We start from the raw sequence: 13,203 nt of genomic DNA on the forward strand, positions 1-13,203 counted from the left end.
TATATCAATACACAGAGGAAGCCTCACTGACTTGATATATCATGAGCAAGGAAGATGAAGCTGATCATTTGTTCTTTAATAACTAAGTAATAATTAGTGAATTTGCTGACAAATGCAGATACTATAACTCTATGTTATGTCAATTTCAAAAGGTTTATTAAGGGCTGGTGTTGTTGCCTATACCATCTAAAACTGGCACCTTCTTTCCAAAATAGAGTTGGAAAGGAAAAAAGAAATGTAATTCACTAAAATTATTTTTTTTAAGTTCTCAAAACAACTTTTATGTTTAAGTCACCAGTGTGACATATCACAGACAATCAAATAACCACTGCAGGTTATTAAAAGAAATAATTGACCTTGTATTAAATGTTCTATTTTTAGAATTTAAACCAGATTATCCACTTCACATCTTTAATTCCAACATTCCTCTTTTTTCTTATAATGATGAAATTGTAAAATGTGTAGTCCACATGCCCAGGTAATTTTCTCTATACTAATTTTTAGAGGGTTTTAAATCTAAGTCCCATCTTTTATGATTTAGCTAAAGGTCCATATGGTGCAAAAAACTTTGAAGTATATTCCAGTGTAGGTACCATGTCCTATGAATTTTATAGGAATTACATAAAAGTTCAGAGAGATACATGACTTTTCAAAGTCACACAGCAATCAAGATCCCAATCAGGTCATTAATACCATTTTGCTCCCATCTAAAGAATGATACAGTTAAAAATATGGTCCCATTGTATTATTTTTTAAAATATATATATTTTTAAATTTTAGAATAGTTTTAAATTTATAGAAAAGAATACACACAGGGTTCCTGTGCACCCCACGTCCAGTTTTCCCTGTTGTTAATATCTTACACGATCACGGTGCTTTTGTTACAGCCAATGAATCAATATTCACACATTATTATTAAAACCCATGCCTTATTTGGATTTCCTCGGGTTTTTATCTATCAATTTCAGGAGCTCTTCCAGGGTACCACATTAATTAATTTCAGTCATCATGTCTCCTTTATCCTCTCTAGACTGTGAGCGTTTCTCAGACTTTCCTTACTTCGTACGACCTTGACGATTTGGAAGATTACTGGACTAGTATTTTGTAGAATATCTGTTGATTGGGTTTATCTGGTGTTTTTCTCATGGTTAGACTGGACTTAATGGTTTTGAGGAGGAAGAACACAGAGGTAAAAGCTCCCTTCTCATCACACATCAGGGGTGCATACATACCATCAGCATCACTTGTCGTTGTCCATTGCCTGGTGTGGTAGGTAGTGTCTGCCTGATTGCTTCACCATGGAGTTCATCTCTTCTCCTTTCTATTCTGTACTCTTTGGAAGGAAGTCACTGTGTATAGCTTACACTTAAGGGTAGGAAATTTATGTTTCCCCTTCTCGAAGAGGAGCTTCTCTTGATTGTATCTCCATGAAATTAGTCAAGAATATTTCCTCCATTGAATCTTAGGAAAAATCTTGTCCAAGATGTATGGACGTTCATAATAATTGAACAATTGTTTCACAATACATACTACTTGCATGTTTATTTTTTTATCTCCATCATGGTTTATACAATTAATTCATTTGGATTAAAAAAAGAAAAGAAAAAGAAACAGGCCACTTACTTAAACTGGAAGAATTTATTTCCTGGGCTTAGTTTCCAATTAATTGTAACTTGACTCACAGAGTTCTTTCAAGTACAGGCTGAAGTAGAATGGTATTTCACAGCCAAATTTGAATTAGATAGGAAGAATTTGATGATAAACAAAAAAGTGGGAAAGTCTAGATATCTTTTAAGTGTAGTAGTCTTAACACACCTGATACAATGACTAAACATACTATTTGTTATGTTTAAAGAGATGAATTAAAGCATAACATGTTATTATCAGAATGAAATATAATTTTGACACATTTGGGGGGTGGTTGGCCATTTCAATAGGCATAGAAGTAATACTGAGTTTAACTTGGGGAATTAAAAAGAATGTGCACCCTCCAGAAAGAAATACTCAAAAACACCTGTTATTTAAAAGTAAATATGAGAGGCAGATTTATCTCTCCCAAATAAATCTCATTCTCCATTCACTCATATAATAGTAACATACAATTTGGGGGGGATATTTTAAATGAGAAAAAAGTTTGATAGCAGATTAACATGGGAAGATTCTATACTGGACTCAACAGATTTGTTAAATGTTTGAAATTAAAAAGAATATTAATTGGCTATCTTCTAACAACCTGTATTTGAATGCTCTTAGAGTACCTTGCCCTCTTTCATGTATCGGTCAATGCTTTCCCATGGAATTTGTATTGACTTTACATCTGGCCCCCAAAAAAATATGGTTTGATATTGCAGAATCAGTCTGAAAAACAAGGCTGATTTTCTTCTACTAATGTTTTGAACCATTATATCTCAACCAAGTGAATATATATAACTATTCCAAAATAAAAAATGTAAGAGCTATGAAAAATCATGTTTTATAACTTTGTATTCTTAAACTCCTATTCTTTAGGTTTAAAGAATGGCATGGGATGCTTATGTAGCATAAACTTCTAATTGACGGAAAACACATACTTATTCTAGTTAATGTAATGCATTTCTGAACCGAAATGAAATATAGTGAAATATATTGATGATATTATTGTCAGAAAAATCAGGAAAATTACAATTTTGTATTTGCATGTACTGATTCACACCCTAAAATACTGAAGGACATTAAATAATAAATGATTTAATGTTTGTTTGGGCAGGTGAATACAATGCAAATATTGAAATAATGCTGTAACAATCTTTCCTTAAAAAAGATTGGCGCTTTTGTGATTTCCTTGGAATGTGTAAAATTCAGTGAGGTTTTATTAAGAAAAAAATTATCTTGAAAGTTTTCTGAGAAGCAACAAAGACTGTTTAATGATGGTTGCTTCAATTCATTTCTAAAACCTTTATCGAGAGCTAAATGATTCTGTTCTGCATGTTGGGGCTACTGTGTTGGGTGTGATTTGGGGCCAGCCCTCTGGGAGTTCTGTGTTATAAATTCCATTTATAACAGTTTATAGTCACTCAATAAATTTTTCTTGTATTTCCACCAAAATAGAGTTACTGTATTTTTATTGCATAGATTATCATGTTATAAAATAGTATAAATCTTTTGAAAAATTTTCAAGCCACTTAGGCAATCTCCCGTTGGGACAAATACCTGTTGGTTGTTGTCCTGGAACTTTACTAGCATTTCACTTAAAAAGTGAACACCTGTGGCCAGGGCCCTGGGCTAGGGCTAGAAGATACCAAGAGGCACAAAACACTGCCCATCCTTTCAAGAACTTTGTATCAAGTTAAGCTTATTATATACAAGATATTTATCTACAGTTTCTTCTCCCAGAATCTAAGTCCAAGCCACTGATTTTGATTCATTTGATAAGTCCTTTTTATTCACTCATAAAGCTATAAATATATTCACGTATTTTTTATGGTTGTATTTGTGGCACAGGGAAATTCCCCAGCCAGAGATCGAATCTGAGCTGAATTCTTTAATGCACTGTTCCAAGACAGGGATCAAATTGGTGCCTCTGCAGCAACCGGAGCCACTGCTGTTGGGTTCTTAACCCACTGTGCCACAGCGGGAACTCTGATATTTGCATTTTTGAATAGCACCTGGAAATGGCAACACATACAACAATAACTATTAATACAACTTCTAAATAATATTCAGGAATTTCAGCATGCTGTAGTAAAAAGACTATTCACTTTGGAGTCAGACAATCTGAGTTTGATACAGATATGTAGCATATCCAACCTTGATCTCATTTCTTAAATTTTCTGAGACTCAGCTTTCTCACTTGTGGTGTGTAGCTAAATCCTGACTTTCAGTGTGGCTGGGAGGACTTAACGTAACATATGTAGAACTCTTCCCATATGCTTGGCAGAGAGCAGGTATGGAAAACTGCTGCTAAATATTAGAATAATAATTCTTTTGCAATATTTTCCTGTTTTAAAAAATAACTTCACCTTCCTTATCCAATCTAATCCTTCTACCAACTTCTGAAATTTCAAATATTTTCAGTTTGGTTTTCAGATAAAGAAATTGAGAAGTAGTGTGACCAGTGGAAACTGGGCACATTCAGAATTCAAATCTCTGTCTTCTAGCTCAAGATCCTGTCCACTCTATAAATAATTAAGGATTGTGAGAATTCCGTTTCGCCTTGTTCACAACAAAACCTACCTGGCCAGCCTGGATGAGATATACACATCCCTGAAGTATTAGCTTCCTCATCTGTACATTCAGGACCTTGCACTGATTCATCTCTCCATTCTTTTGCAGTTTTATATGAACTGCGAGAGTCAGTAGAGTGCAGTTATTAAAGGCACGGGTGTTGGAGATAAACCTTGGGTTCAAATCTTGACTCTGTCATTTGTTGGCTCTGTATGCTTAGGCAAGTCTTATTTGAATAATTAATGGGTTAATAAATGGCACTTCAAGGCATCATTGCTGTAAGAAATAAAGACATTAAACTGTGAAAAGTACTAAGAATTGGATCTGGTATAGAGTAAGTGTTTCACCTAAAAGTATTAGCTGATTATGTCCTAAAATTATACCATCAAGTGTTGTGACTCCAAGTGAGTGAGCTATTTTGACCCTTCAAGACACGGAGTAGATTTGCTTACACAATTAAGTGTAAGCGTTCCCATCCTGGGTTCATGGCTCAATCATGCTACTGTTCTTCTGACACAGACACGACCTGCTAGATCTGTTCTAAAGAACAGTTAATGGTGGACATAGCCACGTACACCTGGGAGCAGCATTTACCTGTCCAGAAATATATGTGTGTGTGCAGTATGTTATTGTCAGCACTGAATCTTCTCCTGGTGAATCTGATGAACCTGTATGTCTGAAGTTCTGGAACGGATAGGAATCTGTGTCAGTATGATTGCAAGGCCAGCAATTCTAATTAGACATTTGCTGAAGCAACAAAAAGTATAGCAAAAGTAATTATTTAAGTATTTAAATTCCAAGCATTAGTTGCACATTGAAACTCATCTTGGCAGATGGTAATTAAAAATCTTTATTCTACATACTATTTATAAACAAACTCATTTTAAGAATGAAAATGTTTATTAATATCTTTAAACCTATTACACTCATGTTAGATCTCACTGGAAAGTAATTCCAATAATTGAGCCTAGACATATTGGGATCCATAAGACAACGGAGTCAATGTAATAGTAATAGGTAAATATTTGGCAAATAGATTTAAAAAATTTTTTTAAAAAGGTTTTATTTCCATATCATCGACTTTTAGAACATATTGGTAAAATAGTCCTAAATTATTGTTTAATAATGTCAGAATGTTAAATAATTTAAATACAGATTTTATTTACAGTTTCCATGCTTTCATTTGGCTTTGTAAGAATTTCAAATATATAGAAACAGCTGACATTTTCAAAACAACTACAAGCACACTGCAAAAAATAAAACCTGCTTTCATTCCATTTTTTTTCTTCTGTATTCACTCTTTCTTTTTTGCTAGGTGGCATGCATGCAGTGGTTTCATGGAGACCATACAATGCTTGAGATGATTGAGAAAAAGCGTTGCTTGTGCAAAGAAATAAAAGCTAGACAGAAAACGGAAAAGGGCCTTTGCAAACAGGATAGCATGCCTATCCTACCCAGCTGGAAGAAGAATGCAGGTGCAAAGAAGTACAGCCCTCCACCCTATTCTAAACAACAAACGGTGTTCTGGGATACCGCTATATGACCCTGTGCAGAATGGCGTGAGCTCCACATTGCTTAACACGAAGAGGGAGGTCGACTCGGTCACGTGATAAGTAACTGTTACATATCTTCTCAGTCAGAATGGAATGCCAGCGCTTCCCTGGAAAACCCATGGGAAGCTGTGCCTATTAGCGGCAAGTTCAAGATAAAATGTGTATTTCCTTGCAATTAAGGCACACTTATTTATCACGGATTATTTTGAATCCAGAAGATATTAAGATGTAAATATTTTACTAGTTTATGGGTAACACCTGAAATGATACACATTATACGTATATAAATTACAGAAATATCAAGAGTTTTACTATATGATACAATTTCGGTATTAACTGGTTTGTTATCTCTTTTATATGTAATCCCTTGATGCCTTTTATTCTTAATTTTTGCATTTAACTCTCCTTTCTGCCCACATTTGGTTTCTGTACATGAGATCACACATAAATTATGTTCAATCACATATTATATGATCTGGTGCTAGGAATGTAGAGGTTGAATATCATATTTGTTAAGTACATCTGTTGCTTTGTAAGTTTTTAAGTGTTTGACAGGAGGGAAATGAATGCAAATGTGACATGGAAGTTGGATGTCCGCTTTATATCAACACCAATGTTTTGGCTACATTGGCTTTATAAGAGTTTCTCTTCAGTATCATCTTTTTTATACTAAGCAATGGTTAGTCAGACTCAAGAGAACATTGTTAGAATATACTGGGACATCCCAGCAAAAAACATTTCTTTCAGAAATGACTTTAGGGACATGTGTCCTTGCATCGTTGATGTGGTTGGAGGAGACCAGGGTTCACTGTGACAATGGAAGGAACAAGGAATTAAAGGCTAAACAGCATGACTGCTTACAAGAAGTTGGGACTAGTGGCATTAGAGCCACAGCAATCACTTTTTAAGTAACTTTTCATGTGTTTGTTTGTTTCCCCTGGAAAATGATCAATAACCATTCAACCAGATGAGTTTACATATTTCAGTACACTAAATGCCAAACTCCTCAAAATTTAGGTCCATCAATGGACTAGTATTTCATGTTAATTTTTCAAACTAGTTATCACCATGTTTTTGGGTTTTAATCTTCTGTGCATGTTCATTACACCCATTCTTCCTAATTATGATACCATGACCAAAGAATTACAACCAACTGTTTATTTTATTTTGGTTTCAAGGAGGAAACAGGAAATGCGGGGGATGGGAGATGGGGTGAATTCAATTTTAAGTGGTGGAAAAATTTAAGTTAAACAAATTATATATATCTTTTAAGAGTAACTTGTTAGTTGAATATAGATATCCCCATGGATGAATAAAAAGGAAACTATCACATATATTTTGTATATTTAAATGACTATTTATGCTTCCTAAAATTGACAGTATGGGATTCTTCTTTAACAATCAATTTAGTATTATATTTCTGAGAGAAAAGGTATGTGTTTGAAGTTATTGTCATAGTGGTTTTCCTTGTAAGGGTTTTGACAGCAATAGAAGAGTGCTGCTCAGTATAACCAAATATAACAGAAGGTAGGGAATTTTTGTAATCTATATTGCTACAGACCTAGTGATGCTTTACCAGTAATAGTTTCTTTCAAGCTTTTGAAATGTTATAAAATAATTTTTTAGTATTTTATAATTAATGTATATTTTGATGTCCAACTAGAATTCTGAAAGAATAAGGAAAATAAGGTAAGTGGGAGCATGTGTATCTGTTATGTATGTGTGTGAATGAGTACTCGGTGGGAGAACTGTATACCTAAAATGCTTATTGAAGTTTTAGGTTTTGCTTGTATAACTGAGATGGTTAAAAACAAAACAAAACAAAACAAAAAACAAAACAGCAGAGTCACAAGTACAGGAAATCATGCAGAGATCTTAAGTAGCTTCAATAAGTCCTGCTGCCATGTTTCATCAGTTATAGATTATGTTTCAAACCCAACGATCAATGGAGTACAAATCTAAGAGGTACGAACACATGTTAAGGTAAAAACAAAATTGAATTAAATTTGTTGATGATCCATGGTGTCATCCTGGTTTAAGTCATTATGACCACATATGCTCAAGGCAATGAATCAGACAGAAATAAACCATCAATTCTCAGCATCTTTGTGATGATCTTGATATCAGGCTCAGTATGATAATGATTGGATAATTCCCTTGAAATTGATATTTCGGTTGCATATGCAAGTGTATTTTTTAAATGCTGATCTTTCCCATGTCACTCTGAATTATGCAGAAGATTTTTTTAATGATGGCTACCGATAAAGAAGGAAACAGAGTTACTAAAATGATTTGTGTTGGATTCAGCCATTTCCACCGGTACTGCCAATCTCATGATGTTGCCAGTTTTCATCGGCTCCTTTTTTTAAGAGTTATTTTCTGAGAAGGGAGCTTGTTCAAAAATCTGAGTTTCGGCAACCATTTCCACTCGATTTCTCCGAATCTTGCCTTCAATGGGAAGTCATTGAAAGAACTGGAAAAATGGCTTCATTAATATTTGACTCAAGAAATGGTATCCTGTGCCTATGCAACTGTCTATGGTGGCTTAGCCTATGTGGCAATAGCCATTCTATAATTAGTTGCCTCTTTGTGTAGTGTTTCCTTATGTGGAGAAAAAGAGGTCCCTGGGACAGAGACAAAAATAAGCTTACTCTCTGCTGGCCGCCAATCAGGATACTTCAATTTGAATTTCGTCAGATGATAAAATTTCCACCTAGAACACTGTGGAATTTTGATAAAGTTCACCTTTTCTAGCAGTGCCAAAGGACAAACCAAATCATGGCATGGTTATCAGGTTGAAAGGGCTCATACCTATAAAAAAAAATTATCTTTTCACAGCAAATTTTACAGAAACAGGATTTTATTGGCTATCAGAAGATGCTTTTCTATGGGAAAACCTCCTTAGAGAGACAAAGTTCTTTAGAATTGATGGTGTAGGTTGCAGATGCGGCTCGGATCCCGCGTTGCTGTGGCTTTGGCATAGGCTGGCAGCTACAGCTCCGATTAGACCCCTAGCCTGGGAAACTCCATATGCCGTGGGAGTGGCCCAAGAAATGGCAAAAACACACACAAAAAAAGAATTGATGGAAGGGAAAAATCTAATCCTGCATTTCTGTCTGATCGCAGAAGCCAGCACCTTCTACGGTATAACAGCAGTTCTCTGCATTAGCATTGACAACCTTTCCTTGTGTTTAGGCTGGTGAAGCAAGTTTGGAGTGAAAAATGATTGATTTGTGTAAAGGTTCATGTCCACCTATAAAAAAAGAGTGGTGAAAGTGAAGCAAAATACTAAGAGGTTAAAATCGGTCGTTTTAAATAATATACACATTCAAATACATGGTAATTGTCCGGATATAACCAGATACAACCTCACTTTTCAAAATAAGGACTCTGAGACTTCGGAAATCCCCAGGTTCCAAACAGTTTTCTTTGAATGCTCCCGGAGAGTAGAAAAAGGTTTCTCTTACTGCGTTTTGGCTTAGGCCTCATCCTTACTTACCATGTGGTTTGAGTTTTATGAGTGAGTTTGGTGATCAAATTGCTAAAACGAAACACCTCTTTTGTTTTATTGTTTTCATTAAATAAGACATCAGAACAGTGCACATACAAGGCAATTTCAACATTACCTGGAGGTTAAGGTGAATCCCTTGCCGGAAGTAAGAAAAAGCTTGTAAGCTAAATATGGCTACCCAAGAAATGAAGAAAAAAAAATTCCCATGATTTATGTAGGAGAAGGTTATCCAAGATAATTCACTCTAACAAAGGACAGAATTCACAATTCATTATGTTCCAAATGTAAATGAAAATGAAAAAAAAAATGGCACCTGCATATTCAAGATTAACTCATTAAATCTTCCTTGTGTGGGAAACTAGAGAGCTAACTCTAGAATGTAAACAGTTAATCCATCACTCCTTTAACAGTTCATTATTGAGCAGCTTATGTATCAGTTATTTAAAAGCATTTCTGAAGCAACTGGCATTAAGCCTTCAGAAAGATGTGGCCCCTGCCTTCAAGGAACTTTATTATGCAATCACTAATATTTTCAAAACAAAGCCAGTTGTTTTTAAGAAGGTATACAATACCACATGTGTTTCACATCTCTTTGTGTTTATATATGGTATTCTCTTTTTTTTTTTCAGATCAAGTGTATAGTCAAAATAAGATATGAAAACATATTAAAGTGGATGTCTAAGTATAAAATATGTTTCTGTGTAAACCTCTATATGTACTCATAGGATATGTACTGCTGTCTATGTAAATCAGTAAAAGGATAACCCATTTTGCCATGTGGAACTTGAACAGTATGGCTTGGGGTTTGGATTCATTGAAAACCCTTTGATATTTGGGTCAATTACATTGTCGCCAAATGTGTGTCATCTGGGAAAAACTATATGATTATATTTCCCTTTAAATATTACAAAGTTTCAAGTTTAAGGGGAAAACCTCTACAGAAATATCGTTGGCTGTATCTTGACCAGCCCTATCTGAAAATCTTTTTGAAGTTTTCCGTGGTTCCCAAATATGACTGGGTTTGCCCACCCTAAAAGCATCCGCATTTACACATGTACACACTCACATACAGTATACATACTGTATATAATATATATGAAAATGTTTAGTATGCACTTCCTTTGTTTGGAATTCCTTCGGTTAACATTTATAGTGTAGCAATTTGTGTAAAGTGCACTGTGATTATAACAAAAAAAGAAAGCACAGTAAAGTCACAGGTCTTGTTATCTTGCACTAAAAATGTGTTTACGTATTTAGCAATTGTATGTTTACTTTCTTGCTCTTTTCAAGAAATTGAAACAAATAGCTATTGAGAAACTGATATCAAATAATATGTTTTTTAGTGGATAATGGCACTACGTTTTTAAAAGACAGGGTTTTTAAAAGAAACCATTTAACATCCATTCCAGCGTAACATGTTTACCGTATCTAAAAATCTGAATGTCATATTGCATTTTTTCATAACTCATTAAAAATGTCAGGTATGTGCCTGAAAAGTTGTGCAAATAAGCATTAGATAACAGATTTCTCTATTCACGTGTTGTTAGCCATTTCTATATACATAATAATATAAACACTGATGTTTTAATTTCTTTTAATTTTTGTACTTGATTTTTTTAGGTAATATGTAATTATAAATGTACTTTGATACTACTGAAAGTAACCAGATGTTGTTTGAAAACAGATTGTTTTCTTTAGTGCATTGGCGATATTTTGCAATACTTTTGTGCTTATTTATTTGTGCTCCCGTGTAATTATAATAAAAGCAATAGTTTAAAGTAGTTGCCTTTGTCATTGCTGGTATTTATTTATCAAGAAACAAGATTGGAAAGAACTCTCTTAAAAAAAGTACACACATTTTTCCACATCTCCAGTTTTCTATGAGATGGTATGTGTGGTGGAAGACGATTAGGTGAAAACCCGGACACTTCAAATTATGTATGTGACCCTCAATTGTCCCCGGTCACCATTTGGCTTCTGCTTCAAACAGATAATCCACTAAATAAGAAGAAACAGGAGTTCCTGTCATGGCACAGAGGAAGTGAATCCAACTAGTATCTGTGAGGATGCAGGTTCGATCCCTGGCCTCACTCAGTGGGTTAGGGATCCGGGTTGCCTTGAGCTGTGGTGTAGGTGGCCGACTCGGCTCGGATCTCCTGTTCCTGTGGCTGTGGTGCAGGCCAGCAACTGTAGCTCCAATTCGACTCCTAGCCCAGGAACTTCCATATGCCATGGGTGCGGCCCTAAGAAAGAAAGAAAGAAAGAAAGAAAGAAAGAAAGAAAGAAAGAAAGAAAAGAAAAGAAGGGAACCTTTTCTTCAGGATGCACCTAATTCCAATTCAGTGACTCAGTGTGTGTCTAAAGTGTGCTGGAGGCATTTAAAGAAAAAAAATCCAACAATCCTATACTGGTATATGCAGACAAGGTATCTATTTAAAGGCTATGGAGCACATGCATTTAGTCAGTCATACATCTAGAATTAATCTTGTTTAAATAGAAAGCAAGTCAGTTTGTTGAATGTTACTGAGATGTCAGTAACTATAATGTTATTGAGCACCTGAAATCTCTAAGACAAGGTTCTGGGGCTCAGCAAGCTCACACAAAAAAAGTGCATTTGTAACAAAGTAGCCACCTTTCATAGTTTCTAATGGCTGTGACATCCAACGCTTATATCTTCTGCCCTATGTTCAATTTCAATGTAATTTACTATAATTCATAATTCTTCCCAAATTCTTTTCATATCCGTTCTTAAAATGAATCCAATGCTTTCCTGCTCTTTCGTTCCATTCCCCAAGCTACTCAAATGGTCTGTGTGCACTTTGTCCCTCGATCACACAAGAGATAACTAATCACACATCCCATTATCATCCCTCCAAACTTCATGCATCTCAGCTCATGACAAAAGTGCCCCATATTCTAAGTGGTCTCTTCTATTCTCCCAACCCTCACTGAAAATCATTGTTTCTAGGGGTTGCCGAGTCTAACTAATTATATTAATGCAAAGAAGTGAATAACTGGTAGAACAATGTGCATCCTCCTATGGCTATTTACATTTGAGAAAATTCTTAGTAACAAGCACCAGGGACTGTCAGTGAAATGTTGCACAATGTGACAAACTAGGAGATGGGAGAAGTTTATACAAAGTCTTGCACATTATCACCTGAGATCTCATCCTCTAGGGCATTTGTTTTCAAACTTTGCTGTGTAGAAGAATCGTGGGCTATTTCTAAAACCTCCCAACATCCAGACAGCATCTGAGGGTGGTGCATAGGCTTTGGTAGTTTTTAAAAGCCCCCAAGTGATTTCAATATGTGGACAAAATTGAGAATCAGAGCCGTGGTTCTCAAACTTTAAAACACATGCTTATCATTGGCATAACTGGTGACCCTTCAGTAGAGTCTGAGATTCGGCATCTCTCAAGGAGCGATCCCAGGAGATGCTGATGCTGCCTGCCTATAGACCACCCACCAAACAACAAGTCCCAGGCAACTTGCTTCTCTGCCTAGTGTAGGCAGCCTTTGGTACCGTACACTAGAGCACTGCTACTCACAGTGTACTTCACAGACTGACAACATAGAGTCATGCTGAGATTTGTTAGAAATACAAAATCTTGAGCTCCATCCAAGATGGATCTTTGCAGCTGAGACTCTTGGAGCTCCTTTAGCATTTATCCAAAGTAGATAACTTATACTCTTAACTGATTCTTATGCTCAGTAAACTTGAAGAAGCATTGACCTGGACCAGTGTGGTTTCAGTCATAGCAGCATACTGCATTCATCATGGGAAATTTTTATTTTTGATTTATAATGATTTTTATTTTTTCCATTAGAGCTGGTTTACAGTGTTCTGTCAATTGTCTACTGTACAGCAAGGTGACCCAGTTACACATACATGTATACATTCTTTTTTCTCACATTATCATGTTCCATCATAAGT

The 13,203-nt window shown here is 35.4% G+C and overlaps 1 protein-coding gene across 8 annotated transcripts in view; it reads left to right on the plus strand.

Annotated features, from left to right (window-relative positions):
- NYAP2 (neuronal tyrosine-phosphorylated phosphoinositide-3-kinase adaptor 2) overlaps nucleotides 1-11,048 on the plus strand; it is a 262,456-nt gene extending 251,408 nt beyond the window's left edge. For 6 of the 8 annotated variants that reach the window (XM_013984554.2, XM_021076251.1, XM_021076253.1 and 3 more), the window contains one exon: nucleotides 5,519-11,048. In XM_013984554.2, coding sequence (XP_013840008.2) covers nucleotides 5,519-5,746 — 228 coding nt within the window. In that variant the 3' untranslated portion in view covers nucleotides 5,747-11,048. Of the gene's footprint in view, nucleotides 1-1,030; nucleotides 3,085-5,518 lie in introns of those variants that run through there. The other 2 variants (XM_021076255.1, XM_021076254.1) reach the window with 1 other exon arrangement.

Source organism: Sus scrofa, chromosome 15 (assembly GCF_000003025.6).
Source record: "Sus scrofa isolate TJ Tabasco breed Duroc chromosome 15, Sscrofa11.1, whole genome shotgun sequence".
In the NCBI taxonomy this organism is placed as follows: domain Eukaryota; kingdom Metazoa; phylum Chordata; class Mammalia; order Artiodactyla; family Suidae; genus Sus; species Sus scrofa.